We start from the raw sequence: 27,538 nt of genomic DNA, 5'->3' as shown, positions 1-27,538 counted from the left end.
GTTTTCGAATTTTAATTTTTCTAAAAACCGGTTTTCGAATTTTATATGAGAATAAAAATTTTTTGCACGAATATCCTGTAATTTATCCGCAAATTTAGTGTAATTTAGAGCAGTATTTGGCTGAATTATTTATTGTTAATTTTTATAGATAGTAAACAAAATTATTTCAATTTAATTAGTAGAGCTAAAAAATAATAGTTTATCTTGATTAAATAACTTTGAAAATAATTATTCGTTATTCATGCATCATTTTCACATATAAGAATGAAAATATTTTTATGATAGTGAAAGGAAAGTTTTCGAATAAATAAAAATAATATATTTTGAAATAAAAAACATTCATTAAATTAAATAATATAAAAAAAATATTAGACACATGTTGATACATACTTGTTAATATCAATCTTAGTTTTAAAACAATTAACCACTTAACGGGCTAAACTCGGTATTGTCTGTTCCGAACAATTTTAATTAATTAATTTTAAACATTATAATTGTTTTTTTTTAATAAAATATGATTTCAAAAAACTGAAAATGTCTATCGAATTGCTACTTGGACGTGTTCTTTATTTACTCACAAAATTTCATGAAATAGAAAATACTCTCATACTTGCGACCAAATTATGCTTAATTGTTTTTAAAGCCTGATATAATAATTCTAAGTTTTTTGTTCTTTAATTTGTGGCTTCTAGGATTCAAAACTCTTTTTTTTCCAAGTTTGAGTAGAGGAAGTTACTTCTTCAAGAAGAAGTCACACTGAATTAAATTAATATATACCCTGGTATAAAAATCGAAATTAATATATACAAAACCTTTCTGGGAACCATTGCAGACTGATAAGATATCAAATGCTATTGAACCGATATGATTTTCAAAATCATATGTCATTTTCCATTTGTACAGTGAAAACCGACTTTTTTCACTAAAAAACCAGTTTTCGAATTCCATAATTTTCGCCAAAAAACCGGTTTTTAAAACCGTTTTTGAAAACCGACAAACCCTAATTTTGTACGGATTTACACCCCAGTCGCGCCTAAGGAAGTTTTACTTTAAAAATTATAAAAATATAATATAGATATTATGTAGCGTTTGCTGTATATTTCATACTATTTATACATATCATTACATGCAAGAAAAGTTTACAACATGCTTCCAAATATTTAAATTTAAGTAAACAAATATGCTTATTGTTCATTGATTTTCACCACAATTCTGACTATGAAGTGCCATGTGTCTTTTCAAATCATTCGATTGAATAAATTCCTTATTCTAAGACTCTTGTTTATGAATCAGCATGTGCAATTTTCAGAAGTCTTATTCATATATTGCATTCATGCGGGCGTACTCCGCTATTATCAGCATGTGTCTTTTCAGACTATATGATCGCGTAAATGTCTTATTGCATATGTTGCATTCATGGGGACGTGCTCCACTGTGTATCAGCATGTGACTATTCAGACCGCTTGATTGCGTGAATGTTTTTCTGCATATATTGCATGCATGGGGGCGTACTCCATTATGAATAAGCATGTGTTTTTTCAGATCACCTGTTCTCATGAATGTCTTTTTGCATATATTGCATTCATGGGAACGTGCTCCACTGTGTATCAGCTTGTGACCTTTCAGATTACTTAAATCTGTGAATGTCTTATTGCATGTGTTGCATTCATGGGGACGTGCTTCACCGTGTACCAGCATGTGACTATTTAGACTGCTTGATTGCGTGAATGTTTTTTTGCATATATTACATGCATGGGCGCGTACTCCATTATGAATGAGCATGTGTTTTTTCAGATCACCTGTTCGCATGAATGTCTTTTTGCATATATTGCATTCATGGGGACGTACTCCACTGTGTATCAGCTTGTGACTTTTCAGATTACTTAAATCTGTGAATGTCTTATTGCATATGTTGCATTCATGGGGACGTGCTCCACTGTGTACCAGCATGTGACTCTTCAGACCGCTTGATTGTGTGAATGTTTTTTTGCATATATTGCATGCATGGGGGCGTATTCCATTATGAATTCGCATGTGTTTTTTCAGATCACCTTTTTGCATGAATGTCTTTTTGCATATATTGCATCGATAGCGTTTCTCACCACTGTGAATAAGCATGTGACTTTTCAGATTACCTACATATATGAAAGTCTTATTGCATATACTGCATCGATGGGGTCGCTCACCACTGTGAATAAGCATGTGATTTTTCAGATTACATAATTGTGTGAATTTCTTATTGCATGTACTACATTTGTGGGGGCGCTCACCACTGTGTATGAGTATGTGTTTTTTCAGGCTATTTAATCGATCAAAAGTCTTGTAACAGATTTCGCATTTGAAAAGAGATACTTTGCTATTATTAGGAATATGATCAGCCATATGTTCTTTTAAATGATCCGATTCTGCAAATGATCTATTGCAAAGGTCACATTCATAAGTTGTTGTCTCAACTAACTCCTGTTTGACTTCTTCTTCAATTTTCACCTCGGAATTCATAAATCTTTCTAAACACGTATCACCATCTTCAAAACACGATTCAGATTTAACGATAACGTCAGGATCATCAAAATCATCCTCTATTTCGAGTTTAATGTCTTCTGGTGAATATTCTAGTGGTTCAATTTTAACTGCCAGACCACTCATAGACATAATTGTTTCCTTCGACATTTTTATATATTTTTATTGCTTATACTCACAAAAATTTACGAAAATAGCTGTGGGGTTTCAATGGGATAAATAATTTCAACTTTTACATTTATTATTTGACATTTGAAGCGTAGAGTTTATTTGTAGCAGTGAGTAGAGAGAGTAGATAAACAAGTATAAATAGATGGCATACACGGCCGCTTTGACATTATTAAGGTGCGTCCACACCTAACGAACGAACAGGAACACGAACGAACGCGAAAAATTCCAAACGAACTTGAACAAGCGCTTAAAAGCAGTGAGCGCTTGAATTTTCGTTGTTCGTAGATGTTCCGTGAAACGTCAGTTTTATTATTGATATGGATGTAAGCTTTAATCATACGGCATTTTCACTGGTTTTGTGTGATTTTTGTTCGTGTATATTTTGTAAATATTCTGTAAATAAATTATTCAATTAATTTCACTCAGTTTTTGTATTTAATATTTATATTTTGAGTCGTTTTCTTTTCTCAGCATTCATATTCGGAGCAAGCTGAACATTCCAGGCTTGAGCTAACTATACTCAATTTTCAAACTCTCATCCTCAGCCATATATGTTGAATGTCTATGTATGATAACAAGTTTAATATTTTCTTGTAAAGACTGCAATTTCTTCTTTACTGCAGCTTCTGACATCCCAAACGTTTTGCCTACACTTTCCCAAGCATCGTTTTTTTTTTCTAATAATTTTATAAAAAGGGTCTTTAGTCTCCCATATTATAGCAAACTTTTCTATTATGAATGATAAAATTACGTCATTTGACCATTCCATAATTTATTCAAAATTTTCAAACTGCACACAATAATTAAAAGTAAATATTATTAAAATTTTTAAACTGTACACAATAATTAAAAGTAAATATTATTAAATCATTAAAATTATTATTAAATTATTAAAAAAATTATTAAAACAAAAATGTTCGTTTGCGTTCGTTGAGACGTCCACACTGCAAATACGAGTACCAACACGAACGAACATTTCCCTTTGAAGGTGCGTCCACACCTAACGAACGAACATGTCGAACAAGAAAATACAAAGAAGAACGAACATGAACACGAACGAACGCGAAAAATTCCAAACGAACTTGAACAAACGCTTAAAAGCAGTGAGCGCTTGAATTTACGTCATTCGTAGATGTTCCGTGAAATGTCAGTATTATTATTGATATGGATGTGAGCTTTAATCATACAGCATTGTCACTGGTTTTTGTATGATTTTTGTTCGTGTATATTTTGTAAATGTACTGTAAATAAATTATTCAAATAATTTCACTCAGTTTTTGTATGTATTTTTTATATTTTGCATCGTTTTCTTTCCTCAGCATTCAATTCGGAGCAAGCTTCCAGGCTTGAGCTAACTATACTCAATTTTCATGCTCTCATCCTCAACATATATGTTGAATGTTTATGTATGATAACAAGTTTAATATTTACTTGTAAAGACTGCAATTTCTTCTTTACTGCAGCTTCTGACATCCCAAACGTTTTGCCTACACTTTCCCAAGCATCGTTTTTTTTCTAATAATTTTATAAAAAGGATCTTTAGTGTCCCATATTATAGGAAACTTTTCTATTTCATTTTATGACGTCATTTGACCATTCCATAATTTATTCAAAATTTTCAAACTGTACACTATAATTAAAAGTAAATATTGAAATTTTCAAACTGTACACAATAATTAAAAGTAAATATTATTAAATTATTAAAACTCATTAAATTATTAAAATTATTATTAAATTATTTAAATTATTAAAACAAAAATGTTCGTATGCGTTCGTTGAGACGTCCACACTGCAAATACGAGTGCCAATATGAACGAACAATTCCCTTTGATGTACCGACAAGTTGCGGAACATTGCTCGCCATGTTTGTTTATGTTCGTTCGTGATCGTTGTATCGTCCACACTATGCTGTTGCCGTTCGTTCTGGTACGTTCATTTATGTTCGTTCGTGTTCGTTCGTTAGGTGTGGACGCACAGTCAACAGCCCATAAGTTCGTTGTGCAAAAGGGTATTGATGTAAATTTTGTTATCGACTTTTATCTTTTAGACATGCCTGATTGTATAATAGCCGCCTAAGAACACGTTTCAGCTGACTACCGCGTCGCGCCAATTTTTGAATAAGGTGTCAATGTCCTACATATCATTTCGTCCGTATTTCTCCTACCTCAAGTTGTATTTCTTGGTCTCCATACAACGCGATAAAAATGGTGCGATTTGTACCAACTCTGAGTCTCTCATAGCACGGTTCCCATACTGCACTATGTAAGGTTCCATAGAACGCACTACGAATTAGCCTGAATTGTATGTTAAATACGAGTTTCTTATAGCACGGTTCCTATACTGCACGGTACGCACTTGCCGCGTAAAGCGAGGGTTTACTGTATTTGAATATATAATCATATGCAAGTATTATTTATCTATGCCATAGATAAAAGAAGAGTATAGAAGAAGATGTATTTATGCAAGTATGCACGATGCCATACACCAGGGATAATTTACGCGAGTGTCGCGTCTTCTTGAATTCGTAGTCGTTCTCTATGCTTTACCCGTCAACATGTAACGACTTAGTCACTATTGAAAATTGAAAGACATTTTTTGCATAATGATTATTAGTTACGAATTGATTGTTAGATACTGTGTTAAATGTATAGTAGAATTTAGTAATTCTGTGAACTGAATAAAGTGTAAATCATATATAAAAGAAGTATCGTAAATAGTGCTCCAGGACCCTCACTTTCATGCCACATATGATCACCCCCGTAAATCAATTCATAGTGTTTTATTTAGTGGGCGTTCTATGTAAAAAAAATAATAGTGCGTGGGAGTTAAAAGTATTAATGTAGAAATGAAATTAGTTGCTGCTAGAAATTGGTTTTTAGTCAATTGGTATTGATTCTTTAAGGTATCTTTTAATTTTGGTGGAGAGATATCCAAATCAAGGACATTTACAATGGGATGGCTTATGATGAGTATAATGTAAGTTACAAAATATTTAAGGTGTATTTTTTCAATATTTCTTGCAAAAACTATCAATGGTAGCATACTGGATAATTCATACTACTTACATTTTCCAATCTTAATTTGTCTTCCAGAAAGGTTGATAATGTTTCATGTCGACAAATTTACATTAGGAACCTTCAACTTTTTCTCCGGTAACATCTCATAAACCAGCAGTAAAGATTCTGCTATAAATGCTGGATTTTTCAATCCACATTTGTTTTCAAGAATGGTTGATAATGTTTCAGCTCTACATGCCGACAAATTTACATTACAACCTTCTACAAAAATCACAGGTTGCTCACAATTTCTTCTCAGGTAACATCTTGTAAACCTGCAGTGGATAGTGACTGTAAAGATTTTGCTATAAATGCTGATGGATAATCTTTGATATTTCCATTTTTCAAACCAAATTTGTCTTTTAGAATGGTTGATATATTTTCTGTTCTACATGCCAACAAATTTACATTAAAACTTCCTATAAAAATCATAGGTTGCTCACAATTTCTTCTCCGGTAACATCTTGTAAACCTGCAGTGGATAGTAACGGTAAAGATTTTGCTGTAAATGCTTGATCATTACTGATATTTACATTTTCCAATCCAAATTTGTCTTCAAAAAAGGTTGATAATGTTTCAGTTCTACAAGCTTCATCAAAGTCACATTAGAACCTCTTACAAAAATCACAGGTTGCTCACAATTTCTTCTCCAGTAAGTTGTCGTAAACCTGCAGTGGATAGTGACTGTAAAGATTTTGCTATAAATGCTGGATAATTTTTGATATTTCCATTTTTTAAACCAAATTTGTTTTCAAGAAAGGTTAATAATGTTTCAGCTCTACATGCCGACAAATATTTCCATTACAACCTTCTACAAAAATTACAGGTTGCTCACAATTTCTTCTCTAATAACATCTTGTAAACCTGCAGTGGGATAGTGACTGTAAAGATTTTGCTATAAATGCTGAATAATTTCTGCGATTTACATTTTCCAATACAAATTTGTCTTCAAGAATGGTTGATTATGTTTCAGTTCTACATGCCGACAAATTTACATTAGAACCTTCTGCAAAAATCACAGGTTGCTCACAATTTCTTCTCCGGTAACATCTTGTAAACCTGCAGTGGATAGTAACTGCAAAGATTTTGATATAAATGCTGGATAATTTTTACTATTCACATTTTCTAATCCAAATTTGTCTTTAAGAATTGTTGATAATGTTTCAGCTCTACATGCCGACAAATTTACATTAAGATCTTCTACAAAAATCAGGGGACGCTCACAATACCTTGTCTGGTAACGCAATGGATAACAGCAGCAAAGCAAAGATTTTTTTATTAATGATTCAATATCCTTGATGACTGCTTTGGTGAAATATAAATGGCAATTTGAATCAATTTCACTTGATTATTTTTGATGTAGTTGACTAAGCACAAATGTCTCTCTATTTTTCTCGATATTCTAATAGATATACCAGGAATACTTGAGTAAGAATCTTTTATATCTGTTTTTCTGATTTTGATAAATAGTACCCAAAAAATCTTACAATGAATTCAAAATTTGGTATGAGAAATAGAGGTAATTTTCCAATCTACATTTGTCTTCAAGAATGGTTAATAGTGTTTCAGTTCTACATGCTGACAAATTTACATTAAGATCTTCAACAAAAATCACAGGTTGCTCACAATTTCTTGTTGGAAACATCTTGTAAGCCTGCAGTGAATAGCGGCAGCAAAGATTTTGTTATAAATAATTCAATAACCTTGATGGCTGCATTTGCTGAAATATAAATGGCAATTTGAATCAAATTCACTTGATTATTTTTCCTGTGGTTGACCAAGCACAAATAAAAGTCTCCCCATAGATAAGTAAACATGTCTCCCAATTTTTCTTGATATTCAAATAGATATACCAGGATTACCTAAGAAGATTCTTTTATATCTATTTTTTTGATTTTGATGAATAGCAGCCAAAAAATCTTGCAATAAATTCAAAATTTGGTATGAGAATTATAGAGGTTATTTAATTATAATTATGGTTAATTAATATTTATTAACCCTTCGTCGGGCGCAGCCGATCTGACAGATACAGAGCCAATAAATTTTCATGCTGCGCCTTGGTTGAATGTTATAGAAACCTCCACTCTTCAATAGCCTCCTAATTTTATATGTTTTATTTATGCGTCTTTATCATTTTGTGTTTGACCTTCACATATAGTGGCAATCGGTATTTTGATCCTAGAGATACACTGCGCCCGAACGTGCAACATTTTGAAACGTAAGAATATTGCAATTTTTTGTGAATGTAAGTATTCTTTTTCTGTATTTTTTTACGTATTTTTGAATATATATCTCAATACTTTTCATTTAATTGCAATTTTTTGAAAGTATCTACGAGATTCACTGCGCCCGAATGTGTTACTAACTTGAGTCCATACATTTTATAGGCTAGTAAATATGGCGAGTGGTAAAAAAATATATAATTTAGAAAAGCCAGCTCATTCAGAAGAGATTCTAAGAATGCTGAATGATGATGCTGATGAAAATAATCTTCTTGACGATTTAGGTGATGAAAGTGGAAGTGACGAAGACCATCTAGAGAGTCGCGAAGTCGATTCTGAGACAGAACAAGAGGACGAACAGGATGAGAGTGAGGAAGAAATAAATTTAAACAATAATGATAAATATTTTATGAGTAGAGATAAATCTACAAAATGGTGTAGCAAACCTCCCTCTAATAGGACTCGAACAAAATCCCAGAACTTATTAAGACATTTACCAGGTGTTATAGGAAACGCAAAAAATGCTGCAACGCCTATAGAATGTTGGAGTCATGGGAATGGTAAGAAAGATCTCCGAAGAAGATATTTTTGAGACAATTATCGCATGAACTTGTTCTTGGACAGCTAACAAGAAGAAGTGAAATCACGAGTGGGATACTGTTCACTTTGTAGACAGGACTCAAAAGATTCAGACCAAATTCACAGGAAAATGGCTCACAAAAACAAGAAGAGCCACGAAAAAAACGACGATGTGAACCGTGTACATTAGAAGCTAATATTAGACGGCTTTCAAGATTTTGTTGTGCTAAATGTCGAAAAGCACTGTGTTTCCAACATGCGATCTTTCTATGCAGTGCTTGTTGAAATGCTTCAATAAATGATAATATTTAACTATACACATTAAACTATCATTATTATATTACTTATTTTTTATAAAGTGACAAATGAAAAAAAAGTTAGAGACTGTGTATTTCAATAAAGAAAAGTGAGTGTAAATAATTTGTGCATATATACACAGGTTTATATTTTTCTACATTTTATAATAAAATATTATTGAATTCTTTTTTTTTCTATTTATTCAAAAAGTATACATTCTGAAATATAATTAAACAAAAAATTTACACGGATATACTTAAAAACCGTTGCTGTCGGATACACTGCGCCCGAACGTGTGCGTAACGGGACTGCGCCCGACGGAGGGTTAAAGAAACCAACAACAATTGAGTGAAATCATTCTCCTCGTAATGATTACAACATTTTACATGATTTCACACAAATTTGTTTGATTTTTGACCATTCTTCTGGTATTTAAACGAACTTTATATATTTAAAATAAAAAGTGGCAAATTTTACCACAAAAGCAAAATCTTATTTTTTTTTAAGTGTTTAAATTGAATCTTTGAGATTTAATTAAAACACTTTGAGATTTCTTTAAGAATTTACATGTTTTTAGAAGATTATGTAACTTGCTTCTAATTCACTTACACATAGATTCATATTAACATTAATAAAAATAACTATAATAATAAATATATTAATAAATAACATTAATAATAATAACTATAATAATAAATATATTACTAAATAACATTCTCATGCAAATTAATTATTTTCTTGATTTTTTCTTCTAGTGATGAGAGTTGTCACAACAGAAAATGTGGAGGCTTCAGGAGAAAATCAGTTTTATCGTTTTGTGAATGAAGAAGTACCCGAAGACAATGATTCTTATGATGATTTTTCAGAAGGAAGATATATGAGTGAGATGGAAGCGAGATATGTTGTAAGAAAATTATTGTTTAAATGAGAAAAAAAGAAAGCATTTTTTCAAATATATGAAATGTCTCTTTTTTTTAGAAATGATTAAAAACAAACATTTTTTTTAATTTATACACTAATTATTGAAAAATTGATAAATTTACATTTTACTTTTGAAGTATTAAAATAAAAATTGATATTTTAGATAAATGCTGATTAAAGTTCAGAATTCAGTAAAAATTATAATTGATAATACTTTGAACTATAAATCTAGGTATGGTTACATGCATATTAAAAGACTAAAAATTCGGAATTTATTTTACTATTGTTCATGTTTATATAATATTGTGTGTATTTTGTATTTTGCTAGACCTAAGTCCGAAAATATTTTCAAATTATTTTGTACACTGTGCTGTGTTTTCAAAATTTGTTATACTTAATATTTTTTTCTATCTTCCGCAGTTAAGTATTATATTTAAAGGTTTTAGATACTTTATAATGATTCAAATACATTTAGTTTTTATAATGTAATTACTTTTAAATTTAATACTTTTATTTGATCTATATCATTGCCTGTAAAGCTATTTTTCATTTTTATATTGTTTTGTAGTAAAATCTATTTTGATTCCTTTATTTAATTCAAGCGAGGAAAATTAGTTATTGATTTATTAGTTCAGTATTCAATATATTTAATATCTGCAAGTAAAATAATTTTATCAGGAAAGATTAATGATAAAAAGAGATGACATAACAACACATAACATGTATTCAACAAGCAACTATCGAACTATGATCAGTAAAATAAAAACTTTTTTTACTATTTTTTTTTTAATTTTTTAAACGTCCACTGTTGGCTTTGGCTGATTTAAGAAAGAACAACCAGGGGAACTATGTTCAGTAAAATTCAAAATTCAAACTTTTATTACTATTTTTTTTTTTAATTTTTTAAACATCCATTTTTGGCTTTGGCTACTTTAAGAAAGGACAACCAGGGGACAAACAAATAGTATTTATAATGAATTAGTGTTTATACACAAACGTAAAAAAAAAAACTAAACATCAGTCAAAAATGTTTAGTCCATATTTATACAATCATAATCAAAGTATTAGCTATTATAATTTTTACTGAATGAATTATTAAATTTTCAGTGAGTGTGTTTATTCAAGTTTTTTTTTTCAAGTTTAATACTACAAATGTGAAGTGAATTTAAAAAGAAAAAGTTTTAGGTTTTAATTAAAAAAAAATTTTGTTTGTAATTCAAATTGTATAAGTATTAATTGTATAAGTATATAAAAAAGCAAATGTTTGTTTTGATGGTTTCTGAAGAAACGATATCTTATATTTCCATAATATAGGAGTAAATATAAATGAAAAATCATATATTTTTTTAAAAAAAATCGAAGATTTAGTGTAAGAAGGCACTGACTAATATTAATGAATTCTGATAAATACAATATTTTTCTAAATTAATTTAGATAATTTTTTACATCTAGTTTTTTTATCACAAATAATTTGGTAAATATTTATTTATATAGAATTCTAGAACATCAAGGCACTCTGCAACAATTGGTGGTAGCAGTTCCATGCTTCCAGTAGACAAAAGCGAAGAACGTGCTGGTACTCAAATTTTTGAAAATGAGTTGAAAGCTAATAGCCAAGGTACATAGACTTCTGGAATATATATACATATATATATTAATTTAGAAATATGAGCAAACAGCACTCTGTTTTTAGCACTAATTTATTAAATAATATTATATTAGCAAGTTTGCCCAATATAAGATGAGTCACAGTTCAAGCTGTTTATTTTGTAAACGATGTTTTTTCTTTTTATGGTAGAAATACTATCTTTTATGTTTGTGTATATATCTCGTAATTTTAGTAAAGGTGAAACCAATATGTTAATATTGTGTATAGTAAAAAGTCTTTTCTACAGAAAGTGTAACTTGTTGTCCACATACAGAAAATTCACAAAATATTGTTTTCACATACAGACAAATTTTCTGGATAATGTGTAGTTATATCCTGTTTTTAATTATTGGATTGATTATTTTGCAAGGAAAACTATTCATGAGTAATGTGTTTGACTAATTTAACCCTCTAACCCGAGTTTTTGATAGAGCCAGTAAAAAAAGTCAGAACAATTTTTTCTAGACTAATTTGACCATAACAAACACTTCTGCATCATTAGATTTTCATTTTGACTTACCGTTTAGCTACCAGGTACAAAAAGGTGAAGATTACTTCAAAGTAATCTTGACGGGTTCAGTGAAAAATTTGATACAGGTAGATATTTTTATTCTGTATGGTATTTATTGAAAAAAGTGAATGAAAGAACAATGGAATGTAGCAGAAATTAATTATTTTTTGTTATGATATTCTACGAAACAATTTTTGCCCTTAAAGCAACATAAAGCTATATTACATTTGGAGCAAATGCACATAGTTAGCGCCTTTGTTTTGTTTTGGGCACAGAGTTTGCACGTAACACGTTTTTCGGTTCATTGTGGCCAACGATCCATACAGTCAAAACGAGTGTCGTCCACTGGATGCACCGCACGTCTTCCAACAGGAAAAGAACCTGGAATCACCTCTGGAGTTGATGGCCGAGAATCGCTTAAAGCAAGTCTGGATGATGGACGACCAGCTTGGCGCTTGAAGTTGTAGTTCACAAGGCCAGCAGCAATATTTTTACGAAATTGTGGCAATGTCAACAATTTTTCGCTGGGGTCATTCTCATCAGGCGAATCGTGAACTTTCTCTCGGTGTATTCGGCGATAGAGTATGTATGCGTTGGTGGCAGCCATGTCAATAAAATGGTACAACAAACGAGTTGCTGCATCACGAGTTTTTGCGCGAATATGATAGCGGCCCATCAAGCCATCCATCAAGTCCACGCCGCCCATATGTTTGTTATATTCCCTAATGATTTCGGGCCAATCGATGTCAATGCGGCCTTGCCTCATATTCCTCAGAATATCCTCTTGGTTTATCTTTGATGGCTGTTTCCAAACTCAGCTTACAACCAGGCACTCTGTATCGTACCAAGACTGAAAATTTCACGAGCGCGCAAATACACCAACAGAGGCAAACTTGTATAAAAGTTGTCGAAGTATACAATGTGATTTGCCATATCCGGGATGGTTTGAGACAATCGCATGACAACATTCGCCGAAGCACCAAGATTTGGATGGCCATCCACGAGTTTGTTGTCTCCAGCGCTATTGTAAACTTAGAACCGATAAGCAAATCCAGATGAGTCACATAGAACGAATAATTTCATACCCCATTTGTGTGGCTTATTGGGCATATACTGTCGCAAATGGCGCACCATCTTATTGCATGAAAAAAAAATCGACCCCAACACGTTTTTCATGTAACAAAAGAGAGATAAACAAGAAAAGGTGCGATAAACGGTAAAAACGCGTTGGGAGAAAAAAATCACTGAATCCGGCAAGATTACTTTAAAGTAACCTCTGTTTTTTCCTTCAAAATACCGAAAAAAAAATTTTTTTCAAAATAAAATATATAATAATTGAAAGGGGGATTACTTACCAACAAAATAAAAAAATTCCGATGTCGAAATAATGATTGGTTCAAGAAATATGTGGCACAAAAAACACAATTTTTTTTTTCACTAAATTTGATGCTTCCTTCTCGAAAGCTCACACTATTATGACTATAGAAGCCAAACTATACTTCAAATGATGTTGGTGTCTGAAGAAGAAATGTCAAATAAAGTACGAGGGACAAGTTTATGCTTATTTGCATGTGATTATGTTGTCACACGGTTATAAAAAAAGCAAAACATGAAGATTACTTCAAAGTAATCTTCCGGGTTAGAGGGTTAATATTGTGATTGTGAAATTTTGGGTTTGATAAAAGAATTGCATGGTCCATTAAGCTGAGAACTGTGGAGAAATTTATATTGAGAAGTGTAAAAGAATTAAAATTAATGTATCTGTCTAACCGGCTATCTTTTCTGAACCAATTAATTGGTAATACAAATGCAAATACCGTCGTCGTTAATCTTAGTTTGTTACACACACACACACACACACACACATATATATATATATATATATATATATATATATATATATGTGAATTGATGATTTTTTTTCAATTTATAGAAATGTCAGAAAAGGCTCTCAAAGAAGCATCAATAAGACAACGAGTAAGAGACACCTTATCTTCTGCAGGATATCACCAAGCTGTATTTGATAAAGATGACATCAATGCTTGCGAGAAATTTATTGCAAGTAAGATTTCCTTATAAATATTTTTATATCAAAATTTTCATTACCATTTTATTACCCAGACCATTCTGAACATCGTCGATTAGAGGCCGGTCAACAACCCCTGACGCCTCCATATGCCGATTCCCATTCCGGGGGTACATTGGGCGCTGGAACAGGCAGCGAGTCCTTAGCTGCCACTGGAATTGCTCCCCAAGGAGGTCCTGGGCCGACTGTTATCGAAGGACACAGACATCGGAGGAGATCAAGGGGCGCTTTGTCGGTGCCACAGGCTCCTATGCCAGGTGAGGAATAGAAATAGTATTTAGGTGGAATTTACTTAATATAGGTGTCATTTCAATTTGGAAGAATAAATATGAAGAAACAAGAATAATTGTGTTGACGAATTTATTTAGGGTTCCAACTGGTTTCAAAGAACCTCATTTTGCATTTGCTAAAACCAAAAACACATCTTGTCTTAAATAGCGTATCAATAACAAATCAATGAACAAAAATTCAATTAATGAAAATCTGTCATCCATATATATAGTTAACTTCCCGTAGGGTAAATTATAGTAATTGCAAAAAATCGGAATTTTTTATATAACCTTACGTTCTAGAGGTTTCTGAACATTTTGGTGTACCTTAGGAAATACAGTGTGTGTGTGTGTGTGTGTGTGCGGATACAAATTTTTGTCGACGATTTCGGGAACACCGATCAACCGATTTGATAATTTCAAAAAACATTCGATTCCTATTGATAAGGAGACGTGCTGATTAGTTTTTGGACATAATAAGTTCAGCCGTTTCGTAGATACGGGGCAAAAAGTGCCAAAAACAGTAACTCAGTTTTTAAGAGAACGGAGCGTTTGATTTTAATAATTCAAAAAGCATTTTATTTGCATTGACAAAATGAAGAACTGAATAATTTTTGGGAAGGCAGGTCTAGCGGTTTCGGAGATCGAGTAAAAAAAGTAATAAAAGGGCATTTGGAGGTCAAATACGATCATTAGAGTATTTTATAAAGGTTTTAATAATAAGTATGAATTTTGTTCACATTTCCATGGGTTGCGTAATATTTTTTTGTCCGTTAGACTGCTACGCGGCGCTTACGCGTTTCGATATTTTGTCTTTATAGTTAAAGCAGCGAAAATATTCAAAATTCCAAAATATTTCAAAATATTTTTTTTTATAAAGTCAATTGATTTCAAAAAAGTCATTTTTTCAAACATTTCAAAATTCTTAAAAATCAATTTTTTTCAAAGTTTAAAATAAATTTAATCTTTGTTAAAAAAAATAATTTTTGGTACGGGAAATTCCAGCAATTTGTTTTAAAGCACGATGCCATAACTACTAGTTTATTTTTTAACTTCCCAAAGGAGAAATTATGTTTATATTTATATTGACGTTTTCTCAAAAATGATTGAACCGATTTTGAAAATTCTAAAACTATTAAAAATATATCATTAATAAATTTTAGGCAAAAATCAGTCTGGTTGTTTCTTCGATTTTAATGAAACGTTGTATGGCAACCGAGTTCCTGGTCTTGATGAACATATTAAAAAATTAGAGACCTACAATAAATGGTTTAAATATTAAAAGTAATTGAAATTTGGATTAATTTACTTTCCACAATCTTGGATCGTTTCTAAAAACTCAAAAACTTTTCGAAAGATATTGGTTAGGAGTCCGGTTTTGGTAAAGATCGGCCCGGCCGCTTCTTCCTAATTAAATGTTGAGTTTGTTTTGCGATTTTGATGAAACTTTGTATAACCATATATCTCGTAGTTAGAAATAACATACTAATATAAAATATCATAGCCCTACAATAAACGGTTAAATTATAAAAATTCATCAAAGTTTGAAATTTCGATAATCTACGTCTTCCGTGCACATGTAGGCGCCGTGCATATACTTTTCTTTTATCTCTGGTTCTGTGTTTTATGGATTACAGCTACTGATTACAGTTGACATCCACACTCCAAAAACATACAATTTTAAAATCCGAAATGGATGAACTGAAATAAGTAAAACCTATTAATTTTATGCAATTACAGATAACTTTCTTTGGAAGACATCAATTGGAAATTGGATTGATTATGTTTTAGTGAAAGCGAAAATTTTAATTTAGAAATAACTAATTAAATATTTTATCTAAATAAGCTTAATATAAATTCTTATTGATTAAATTGATTATATATACACATCGAGAAGTTTATGCAACTTGCCTTAAGGCAAAATGCTACTTACAACTGGTAGCCTTTACTCTATAAATTCTGCTAAACAAGAATCGTAAGAGAGCCTACACAGTATTATAATATGATATATTCATATCGTAAGAGAGTTTCTACTTTTGTTATTGGATCCTTCCGCCTTGCGGTCAGAAGGATCTCCAAAAATTCCAATAATGGATGTAAAACCAGCAGCAATAATTTCTTGCGTCTTCGATTGTGGGCTTGAAAGTTAATGGAGTAAGCAAATTCAGACAGTTCTTTACGGCGTGAAGAAAAGTCGAACGCACTTGCAGCCATCTTTCGGAATAATATGTGAATATATCATTCATGAATTTTTAGCAAAGATCAGTCGGGTCGTTTTTTGGATTTTAATGAAACGTTGTATGGCAATAGAGTTCCTGGTCTTAATGAACATACTAAAAAATTAGAGACTTACAGTAAATGGTTTAATTATAAAATGTAATCGAAATTTGGAACCGAACCGAAGGAACATAATAAAAAATTAGAGACCTACAATAAATGGTTTAATTATAAAGTGTAATCGAAATTTGGAACCGAAGGAAAAGCTTGTTTTCATAAAAAGTTCGATTTGCTAATTTTATGTTTTCTCGACGTTTCAAGCCATTCTGAATCGAATGAGGTCAAAATTGAAAAAAGTATCTGTGTGCGTGTATGAGCCGATTTTTGGCCTTTCGTCGACGTTTTGCTTAAAACCTTCTGAACCGATTTCAAACATTTAAAAGCCATTCGATATATCTCGATAAGGACTATCGTTTCTCAGTTTTGTGACAATCGGCAGAGCCGTTTCTTAGTAATGAGGAAAGTGAAAAATATTCGAAGAGGCAAAAGAGAAGTGAAATATTTTAGACGAAAAATTCTGAATCGATTTTAAAAATTCGAAAACTATTTGAAAGTTTATTTATTATTTGGGAATCGAGCTGATTAGTTTTGGACAATGATCGGGCAAGCCGTCAATTAACTGTTGAAACTTTTTTCAATAAAACTTTATATGTTGATAAACATCATGATCCTAAAGAACATACTAAAATATTACGATCCTACAGCAAGTTGTTTAATTTTAAAAAATCATCAAAATCTGAAATAATATGATCTGTGTCAAAAGTCGTTTTCTGATTTCACATATTTAAAAGCCATTTTTTGGAATCTATGGGAAAATAAGTCTACAAATCTCAGTTGTATAAAAAATGTTTAAAAAAACATTAATTTAAATCATTTAATAATTTCAAGGTCTACGTACATGATATATCTGTGCAATGATATATCTGTGCACATGATATAATTGTGCATTTTAAAATTTTATCTAAATATTTCTAAATCTCAGTTTCGGTTGATTAAATCAATTATTACACACTTCGGGAAGTTAATGCAACTTGCTTCGAGGCAAAATGCCACTTTCAACTAGTTTTCACATTGTAGTGCCCTACAGCAACTATGTACATTTATAAATCCATTGTAAATTATTTAATATAACGATTTCTCATTGTTTAAAGCCAGGTGCACGCGACGTCAGTATTTATTGTAACATATTTTCTGTCATGCTTTTATCGTAAGGTGATCCTATTTAAACATAAAATATGACTCAAGCATTTTATTTAATTCTTATAAATATGAGATAAAATCATCAAATGGATTTATTCTAATACATATATGTTTACATTCAAGTAAAATAGTTTCTTTGTACACCTTTCGATAAAAACTTGACAGAAAATATGTTACAAGAAATACTGGTGTTGTGTGCACAGTGCTTAAGACAACATTTTTGCAACTTGCTTTTAGACAAAATGCCACTTACATCTAGTTTATTCTTATTTCTAGATGCTTGCGAATGTTTATATACTGGCAGCATAAATGGCTCTTTGCTCATGGTGCAAGTGGAGACTACGAGCAGTTCTGAAAGCATTGATGATGGTGATGTCTCTCCTCCAGAAAACTGTGAGTATTTAATTATTAACGGTCATTAGTATTTAAACTAGTTGTAAATAGCATTTTGCATTAAGGCAAGTTGCGTGAACTTCCCGATATGTACACATAATAAACTTGATCAATAGGAATTGATGGACCGATTTTGTCGCACAGCAGGCCAATGTTATGGCAAGGCTATGTCATGAAAAAGTTTCCATACTAAATATTGACAAATACCATATGGTTGCTGTGCAGTCAGGCGTTTTCCTCGGGTTGTCTGATAGAAAGCCTAACTTAAAAACCGCACAAATGTCAGAAAAAACGATTTTAGACAAAAGGGTCTTTCTGACCCAGCTTCATAACATACAAATGACGATGCAGTATATGTGTAAAACGCTTGAATGCGCAGCAAATATATGATATTTTGACAGTATTCAGTATGATTCAGTAGCATTATGTATGGAAGTTGGGGCGTAACATGGCTTTGCCATAACTTTGGACTGTTGTGCGGCAGAATTGGCCCATGAGATTCAGCTATTTAGCTAAAATGTCATATAGTCTCTGTTTAATTCCAAAATAAAATTTTTGCTTTCACTAAAAAGTAATGAATGCGATTTCCAATTAACGTCTTTCAAACATGCTTATAATATCTGTAATTGTATAAATTAAACTGGTTGTGTATGACATCGTGCCCTAAGGCAAATTGCTGGAACTTCTTGTACTGTAATGAAATGTTCGAGGAATATTAAATGTTTTGAAATAGATTATTATAAATACTGTAACACTGTCTAATATTTATTTATAAAAATTATATAAACTGAACTGCCATGTTAAAATTATTCATTTAAAGTATATAAGTGAGGATTAGAACTTCAGCCAGAATTAAAATTAAAATCTGAATAATTTTCAATACACAATTTAGAAAAATTTTTTTTTTTCAAAAGCAACTATTTTGTCAAAACAAGCAGAAAGTTTTTTGAATCATGCAAATCGGATGCCTAGTTCTTTCAAAAACTGCCATTTTTTGCACAATTTGCCTTTGCCAAAATCTAATCATCACTTTTCCTCATTATTACGAACTGAATGTTTTTTAGATCATTCAAATCGGTCGTTCTGTTCTCTCAAAATCTCGATTTCTATTTTTGTCACTCCTTGCTCTGTATCTCCGTAACGGCTCGACCTGCCTTTATCAAAAACTAATCACCTATCAATAGGAATCGAATGTTTTTTGAACCATTCAAATCGGTTGATCCGTGCGCCCGAAAACGTGAACAAAAAAATGCGGACATACAAAAAACACACACACATCCATTTTTTCTGAGGTATGCCAAAATGTTCAGAAACCTTCAAAACGTGAAGATATGCAAAAAAAATCATTTTCGATTTTCGGCCTATTACTATAACCAACTTACCCTGCGGCAAGTTAATTAAGGCGCTTACCAAATTTCATTACACCCATTTCGTGTTCTAAAAATATATTTTGTTTAGATGTCAACTGTAATCAGTAGCTACTTACGAAACACCAAAGAGCGTACATATGCTTCGGCACAGATTCCGATTAGAATATCACTTAAGCATATAGCAACATTATAAAATTTGACGAATTTATTTCAGACTACAGAGTTTATCGTTTTACAAAGTTTCATCAAAGTCATGAAAAAGATTTTTCTTCAACATATATTCAACATTTACAACGAAGAAACGGCCCGGCCGATCTTTACCAATAACTAAATCAACAATATCTTTCGAACAGTTTTTGAATTTTTGAAATTTATTCAAGATTGTGAGCAGAAACGTGGAATAAAATTATACAAAACTGTCAAACGCTAATCTTTATCGAGCTGCTTTGAATGGCTTCTAAATTTTTAAAATCTGATTAGAATGATTCAAAAAATAATTGATTAGTTTTGTGTGTTAAGTAAAGAAGTGATTAGATTTTGGAGAAGGCAAAACAATTTTTATTTTCAAGTTTCAAAAAAAAATTTTTTTTCAAATTGTAAAAAAATGTTTTTTTTTAAATATTAGAAATGATCCTGATTTTAATTTTAATTCTAGCTAAAATTCCTAAGTATAATACTTAGAATAAATAATTCTAAATTTGTACGTTTTCAGAAATATGAGATAAGGTATTTTAATACTAAATCAGCTTGATTAAGTTTTATTAACTTCCCGTAGGGTAAGTTATTGTAATGGGCCGAAAATCGAAATTGAAAATTTTTACATTTCTCGGCGTTTTGAAGGTTTCTGAACCTTTTGGCATACCTCAGAAAAAATGGGTGTGTGTGTATGTATGTATGGATACAATTTTTCGTCCACGTTTTCGGGCGTACGGATCAACCGATTTGAATGGTTTAAAAAACATATCGATTCGATTGATAAGAAGGTGTGCTGATTAGTTTTTGGCAAAGACAGGTCCAGCAGTTACGGAGATAAAGAGCATCGGAATCGGAGCATCCGATTTGAATGATCTAAAAAACATTCAATTAGCAATGATTCGGAGAAGTGTTTATTAGTTTTTCGTAAAGGCAGGCTCAACCATTTCGAAGATACGGGGCTAAATGTACAAAAAATGGCAGTTTTTGAGAGAACTAAGCGTCCGATTCAAATGATTCAAAGAACTTTCTGCTTGTCTTAACAAAATAATTGATTATGGAAAAAAAAAGATTTTTGTTTCAACTTTTTTTTTTCAAAAAAAAAGTTTCTTTGTATATCGAAAATAATTCAGATTCTATTTTTAATTTTGACTTTTTAATTTTGATAGTTCTAATATACTTTAAACAAATAATTTCAACTTTGCAATTCAGTTTATATAATTCTTATAAATATTAGAAGATGTTACAATATTTATATTAATCTATTTGAAAACATTCAATATTCCTCGAACATTTCGTTACGGTACGGGAATAATGTTTCAGCAATTTGCCTTAAGGCACGATGCCACACACCCCACTAGTTATGTAAACATTTATAAACGTCACAGTCCAATTTATAAGCTCTTACATTTCGTCTATAAAATATGAGTGTCAGTTACACTATTTATAAAAATCTTTATAATAATTTAATATTCATCAAATATTTTATTATAGTACGGGAAGTTCCAGCTATTTGCCTTAAGGCACGATGCAACGCACTACAAGTTTAACTTTTTACATTTTTATTTAGTGTTTACAGACACTGGACATGCAGCAATTCCACCTGGAATAAGACGCGTCGTGACTCAAGAGGCTCTCCTGGAGCAGCAACTTCTGCAGCAGCAGATGCTACAGCAGCAGGTGCAGCAACAACAACGGCAATTGGCTGCCATGCAACGGCAGCTGCAGAAGCAACGCAGGTTAATAGATTTATAAGAGAAAGATATTAAATTTTATTTTGAACGTTTTTACCATGTTGAAACATATTTGATACATAAAACAGAAATTCTTTATTTATACGGTTTGATACTTGATATGTTTCACATTGAACAAATCTAATGTAATTACAAAAAATAAATTTTACAATACATAAAAAAAAACTAGTGATGTATGGCATCGTGCCTTAAGGCAAATTGCTGGAACTTCCCGTAGCGTAACGAAAATGTTCTTTTCTAAATAGATTATTATAAATGTTGTTATTGTCAATTTCGGTTGATTACATCAATTATTACACATTTAATATCATCAAAAAAAATCATAAAAATCGTCGAAATTTTTTTTAACACTTCATTACAAGAAAACGGCCCAGCCGATCTTTACCAAAAACTAGTCAGCTCGATTCCCAACCAATATCTTTCAAACGGTTTTTGAATTTTCAAAATCGATTCAGAATTGCGGGCTAAAACGTGGACGAAATTTTTTTCACTTTTCTGCTATTTACAAAGAAACGGCTTTGCTGATCGTCGCGCCAAATTGATAAACGCTAGTCATCGAGATGCCTCGAATGGTTTTTAAATTTTTGAAATCGATCCAGCTGTTTTTAAGACGACGTCTATTTACAGCAAAAAATGTGTATGTGAACAACACACACATAGTTTTTCCAAATTTGGTCTCATTCGATTCAGAATGGCTTGAAAAGTCAAGAAAACATAAAATTTGCGAATCGGTTTTTTTTTTTAAAACAAACTTATTCTCCTTTGGGAAGTTAATTAAACTAAATTGCCGTAGAGCCGTATTATTTTAGTATGTTCTAGAAGACCATGATATCTATAGCAAAAAAAATTCATAAAAGTTATCGAAAACATGTTTTTCAACAATTAATTACAAGAACTTGCTGATATGCTAATTTGATGTTTTCTCGACGTTTCAATCCACTCTGAATCGAATGAGACCAAATTTGAAAACAGTTTTTAAAATCCGTCGATTTTAAAAATGCAAAACCTGTTTGAATGATACTGGTTGGGAATCATGCTGATTAGTTGTTGGTAAAGATCTGTCAGACTGTTTCTTCTTATGTGTTTTCCATTTCTCAATTATGTGTTGAATTTTTTTTAAAGGTATTGAGGAAATTATTCATATTGTAGTGTTTACTAGTCCTTCTAATTTACTTATTAAATATAAAACACTCAAATCATCCATTTTATAGAAAAATAAAGCAGTTATTGATTTTAGAATAGCAGCTGAGTTACAACGAGAACGTGATCAGCAGGAACAGAAAAAAAAGCTGCAACAGCAACAAACAGTAAATAAAATATTTTTTAATATACTTTGTCTATATACACATAAACTTTCTTGATAATAATTATGCACTGTATAATATTGTTTTTTTTATATTCAATTATTCAAAGTGCACAACCTGTCAATGGGCCAAGCCTATAAATCTCCATCACTATATTCATTTCTTTGTTATCTAATAATGATTTTTTGTAATCAGGTAAATCGTGGTGGTGAAGACAAACAAAATTTAATACAAATACAGCATGGAGCCTTGCAGCAGGAACAATTGCGTTTGATGCAGCAACAAAAGCAATTGCAGATGATGCAAGATAGACAGCAAAAAGAGCAAGAGGAGCAGTTAGCGAGGGAGAAGAAGCGTTTGGAAGAAATGCAACAGGAAAGGCAACAGCGATTAGAGAAGGTGATGTTTTATCTGATATAAGTACCTAAATTATTATAAAGAGTTTCTGATTTACATCAATCTTTTCCTGGTTCTACTTTTCTTATAGTTGGAACAAGAGCGTTTAAATTGCCGAGAAGAGTTGGAGGAAAAGCGTCGTCGAAGGCAAGAAAAGGAACAAGAAGAAGCAGCAGATGAAAAGAGGAGATTACTGCAGCAACAACACGATCAACAAAAACAGCAGCCTATTTTACCCAGGAGGTCTGGGGGAGCAGCAATAGATGATGAACAAATCCGGACTTTTAAACAGTTTCAGGAACAACTAAAGATTCAGAGAGAACTATTGGATAAACAGAGGGAAGAATTAGGTAACCAAATAATAAAAGACTTCATGAAGTTTTAAATATCATTAATTTTTATATTTTGTAGAAAATTTAGCTCGACAGCGAACTGCTCTAGAAGAGGACAAAATCAAGCAGCTGCAGGAATTGGATAATCTAGAACACCAAGAGAAAATGGAGTTGGAGCTGATAGAACAACAACAGTTGCAGCTAGAGCAACAGCAGGCTATGGAGTATCAGGTGGAACAGAGACAATTGGAAATGTCGCAGAACCAACACTTGCAGAAGATCAGTCTTCCCAATCAGAAATATATGCCTAATGGAGATTCTTTCACTCGATTGTGTACAAATCCTACAACGGTAAAATAGGACGTTATACTATATCATTCAAATTTTTTAATCAAAATATTTAATAAATCAATTCATTGGCAGGTTGTCATCAAACTACCACCTGGTTTGGCTGGAACTAAGTACCACAAACACACAAAGCATGAGACTGTGAAGGGTGCAGTGAGTCTGAATATGTTTATTTAAAAAATTGATTTAAATTAAAATTGGTTTTAAATTGTTTAATTCTTAGGTTCCTTACCATAAACATATTAACATTCAAGAGCCTCTCCATAGAGAAGATTTAGATGAAGAAATTCAAGAAGCTGAAAAACCTAAGGTAATTCTAGTTCATGATGAGTGACTAGACATATTATATTTCAATTAAATTGTTATAGATGACTGAGTCAGGCAGTTCTCCAGAGCCTCTTGAACTACCAAAAGATACATCAAGTCAGACACCAGCACCACCTAAACAACAAGCTGGATTCAACTCTCCAATGCTTCATGTACTGGCTCCTGCCTTACCAGGAGCAGGCAATGGTAATTTTTAGACATACATCCGTTATTTATTCTTCTGTTATCATAATTGTGATCATGTCAACAATCTGTATCCAAGCATACACATATACATACTACATACACAAACACACACACATACATCAATTTTTTATGAGATATGCCAAAATGTTCAGAAGATTCTGAAATGTAAAGATAAAGTTTATTTTGGAATTACGATAACCTACCCTATGGAAAGTAAACTAGTAGGCCGCATGGCATCGCGTCTTTAGGCAAATTGCTGGAACTTCTCGTACCAAAAATATTTTTTTTTAAAAGATTAACATTTTTGAAACAAATTTACCTTGAAAAAATTAGATTTTTGAGAAACTATAAATTTTTGAAAAAAAATTTTTTTTTGGAAAGAAGACTTTTTGGAAAAAAATTTTTTCTTTATTTTGAAATATTTTGGAAGTTCTGAACTTTTTCTCAAAGCAATCGTACTGCATTAACTGCATTAAAATTCTGATAATTTTATGTGCATATGTCATTTATGACCGCCAAATGGCATTTTTTTTACCTTTTTTACTAGATCTCCGAAATCGCTAGACCTGCCTCTATGAAAATTTAATCAGTTGTTCATCTTGTCAATGCAAGTAAAATGTTTTTTGAATTATTAAAATCGGACACTCCGTTCTCTTAAAAACTGAGTTACCGTTTGTGGCACTTTTTGCCCCGTATATTCGAAACGGCTAAACCTGCCTATGCCAAAAACTAATCAGCACGTCTCTTTATCAACAGCAATGGAATGTTTTTTGAATAATTGAAACCTGCTGAACCGTGTTCCCATATTTGTCGACGAAAATTTGTATCCGCACACACACACACATACATCCATTTTTTCTAATTGTAAGGTATGCCAAAAGCTCTGAAACGTAAAGATATATAAAAATTTTGATTTTCGATTTTTTTGCGATTACTATAACTTACCCTACGGGAAGTTAAAAATCATTAACATTAGAAAAAAATGGATGCATTGTGTGTGTATGTGTGTGTGTGTGTGTGTGCGGATACAAATTTTTGTCGACGATTTCGGGAACACGGATCAACCGATTTGAATAATTCAAAAAACATTGGATTTGTATTCAAATTCAAAATCGGTAACTCACTTCTTAGGAGAACGGAGCGTCCGATTTTAATAATTCAAAAAAAAATTTACTTGTATTGACAAGATGAAGAACTGATTAAATTTTTGGGAATGCAGGTCTAGCGGTTATGAACTCTCAATAAAAATAAGTTTAAAAAATGCCTTTTGGCGGTCAAAAATAATCATTAGACATATGCACATAATAATGTATACATTTTGTGTAATTTTTTTGGGTTTTGTACCAAGATTTTTAATTGCGGTACGGGAAGTTCCAGAAATTTGCCTTAAGGCACGATGCCGTGCACCTCACTAGTTACATATATATATATATTTTAATTTATTATTTTGTTCTATTTTCGCAGTTGCCTCTCCGACTTCGCGAACGCCAGAAAGTGCAGAAATGAAGGCACATGAAATGCTAACTGAAATTAACCAACAACTTCGTCAATATCCGCAGCAACAGCCTCAACAACAAAGTGTACAACAGCAACACATGCAATATGAATTACAACAACAGTATTTACAACACGAAATACAACAACAGCAGCATTTACAACATGAGTTACTACAGCAACAACAGCAAATACAAGAATTACAGCACCAACAGCAACTACAAGAATTACAGCATCAACAGCAACTATCAATTCATGAACCGCAATCGAATCAACAGCAGAACATTCAGCAGCATACACATGTTCAAAATGAACAGCATAATATTCAGCAGCAAGCACCTGTTCAAAATCAACAGCATAATATTCAGCATCAAGCACCTGTTCAAAATCAACAGCATAACATTCAGCATCAAGCACCTGTTCAAAATCAACAGCATAACATTCAGCAGCAAGCACCTGTTCCAAATCAACAGCATAATATTCAGCATCAAGCACCTGTTCAAAATCAACAACATAATATTCAGCAGCAAGCACCTGTTCAAAATCAACAGCATAACATTCAGCAGCAAGCACCTGTTCAAAATCAACAGCATAACATTCAGCAGCAAGCACCTGTTCAAAATCAACAGCAAGCACCTGTTCAATATCAACAGCATAACATTCAGCAGCATGCACCTGTTCAAAATCAACAGCATGACATTCAGCAGCATGCACCTGTTCAAAATCAACAGCATAACATTCAGCAGCAACCACCTGTTCAAAATCAACAGCATAACATTCAGCAGCAAGCAGCTGTTCAAAATCAACAGCATAACATTCAGCAGCAAGCACCTGTTCAAAATCATCAGCATAACATTCAGCAGCAAGCACCTGTTCAAAATCAACAGCATCATATTCAGCAGCAAGCACCTGTTCAAAATCAACAGCATAACATTCAACAGCAAGCACCTGTTCAAGATCAACAGTGCCAACAGCAACAACCTTATCAGCAGCGACAACAGCTTCGACAACTTCAGCAATACCAAAATCAGCAAGTTCATCAGCAGTCGCAGGGTCAAAATGTGCAACCAGTAATGGAGATAAATCAACAGTTTCAGGATGCCCATAACAATGCACAAAAGGAACATAAGTTAACAAATACCATGAGAGACATTCAAAACAAACCCCGAATTGCATCAGGTGGAGGTTAGTAATTGATAATTGGCTCTTTTTTCGTAATGGTCTTACAAAATACTTGAGGTTATGGTGACCAACATTACTAGTTGAAGCATCAACTCTTACTGCTTCTTCAATTTTCAAAAAACTATAAAACTTACAGATCATTAGTTCATACCTTCTTTGATGGTTTATTTGCTGCCCTCAACTCGAAGTTGTTGAACAACTAAAGAATAACCAGCAGCAATAAAATATTTGTGGGTTGAATTCTCAAGTCAATAATGACAACTTCTAAACCATCCAATTTCCCCTCATAGTAATCACCGCCACAACACAAAAACAAATCCCACCGTTTTGGTGGTCACTCCTTCATCTCCTGTCCCACTTCTACATCTGCTTCCACTTCCAGCACTACCACCTCCTCCATGTCCACCATGCCCTCCATGCCAGCCACCTCTCGGCCGGTGTGGTCTCGGCTGCTGCTTTCCTGGATCGGCTAAAGGCTGCTGCAAGTTGATTGGATGCTGCGG

The 27,538-nt window shown here is 32.2% G+C and overlaps 1 protein-coding gene across 1 annotated transcript; it reads left to right on the top strand.

Annotated features, from left to right (window-relative positions):
* The first annotated feature begins 5,558 nt into the window (after positions 1-5,558).
* Positions 5,559-27,043, top strand: LOC113391173 (mediator of RNA polymerase II transcription subunit 15-like). The gene is made up of 15 exons (XM_026627130.1): positions 5,559-5,667; positions 9,601-9,749; positions 11,261-11,384; positions 13,859-13,987; positions 14,047-14,268; positions 18,034-18,150; positions 21,283-21,451; positions 22,704-22,773; positions 22,966-23,169; positions 23,258-23,516; positions 23,578-23,849; positions 23,922-23,999; positions 24,070-24,156; positions 24,215-24,359; positions 25,824-27,043. Exons 2-15 carry the CDS (start codon positions 9,603-9,605, stop codon positions 27,041-27,043), a joined length of 3,243 nt encoding a protein of 1,080 aa, XP_026482915.1. The 5' UTR covers positions 5,559-5,667; positions 9,601-9,602.
* Positions 27,044-27,538: the final 495 nt, after the last annotated feature.

This window comes from Ctenocephalides felis, unplaced genomic scaffold, assembly GCF_003426905.1.
Source record: "Ctenocephalides felis isolate EL2017-DRISC unplaced genomic scaffold, ASM342690v1 CF-g0.4_SCAFFOLD_00845, whole genome shotgun sequence".
Taxonomy (NCBI): Eukaryota; Metazoa; Arthropoda; class Insecta; order Siphonaptera; family Pulicidae; genus Ctenocephalides; species Ctenocephalides felis.
This window is presented reverse-complemented; position numbering and strand designations above follow the sequence as displayed.

Bases quoted from the DNA above. Each gene is read 5' to 3' on its own strand.
- LOC113391173 (XM_026627130.1), top strand. From the start codon at position 9,603: ATGAGAGTTGTCACAACAGAAAATGTGGAGGCTTCAGGAGAAAATCAG. The intron at 13,988-14,046 runs GTAAGATTTCCT...TTTATTACCCAG, and splicing joins TTGCGAGAAATTTATTGCAA to ACCATTCTGAACATCGTCGA. The intron at 23,517-23,577 runs GTAACCAAATAA...TATATTTTGTAG, and splicing joins TAAACAGAGGGAAGAATTAG to AAAATTTAGCTCGACAGCGA.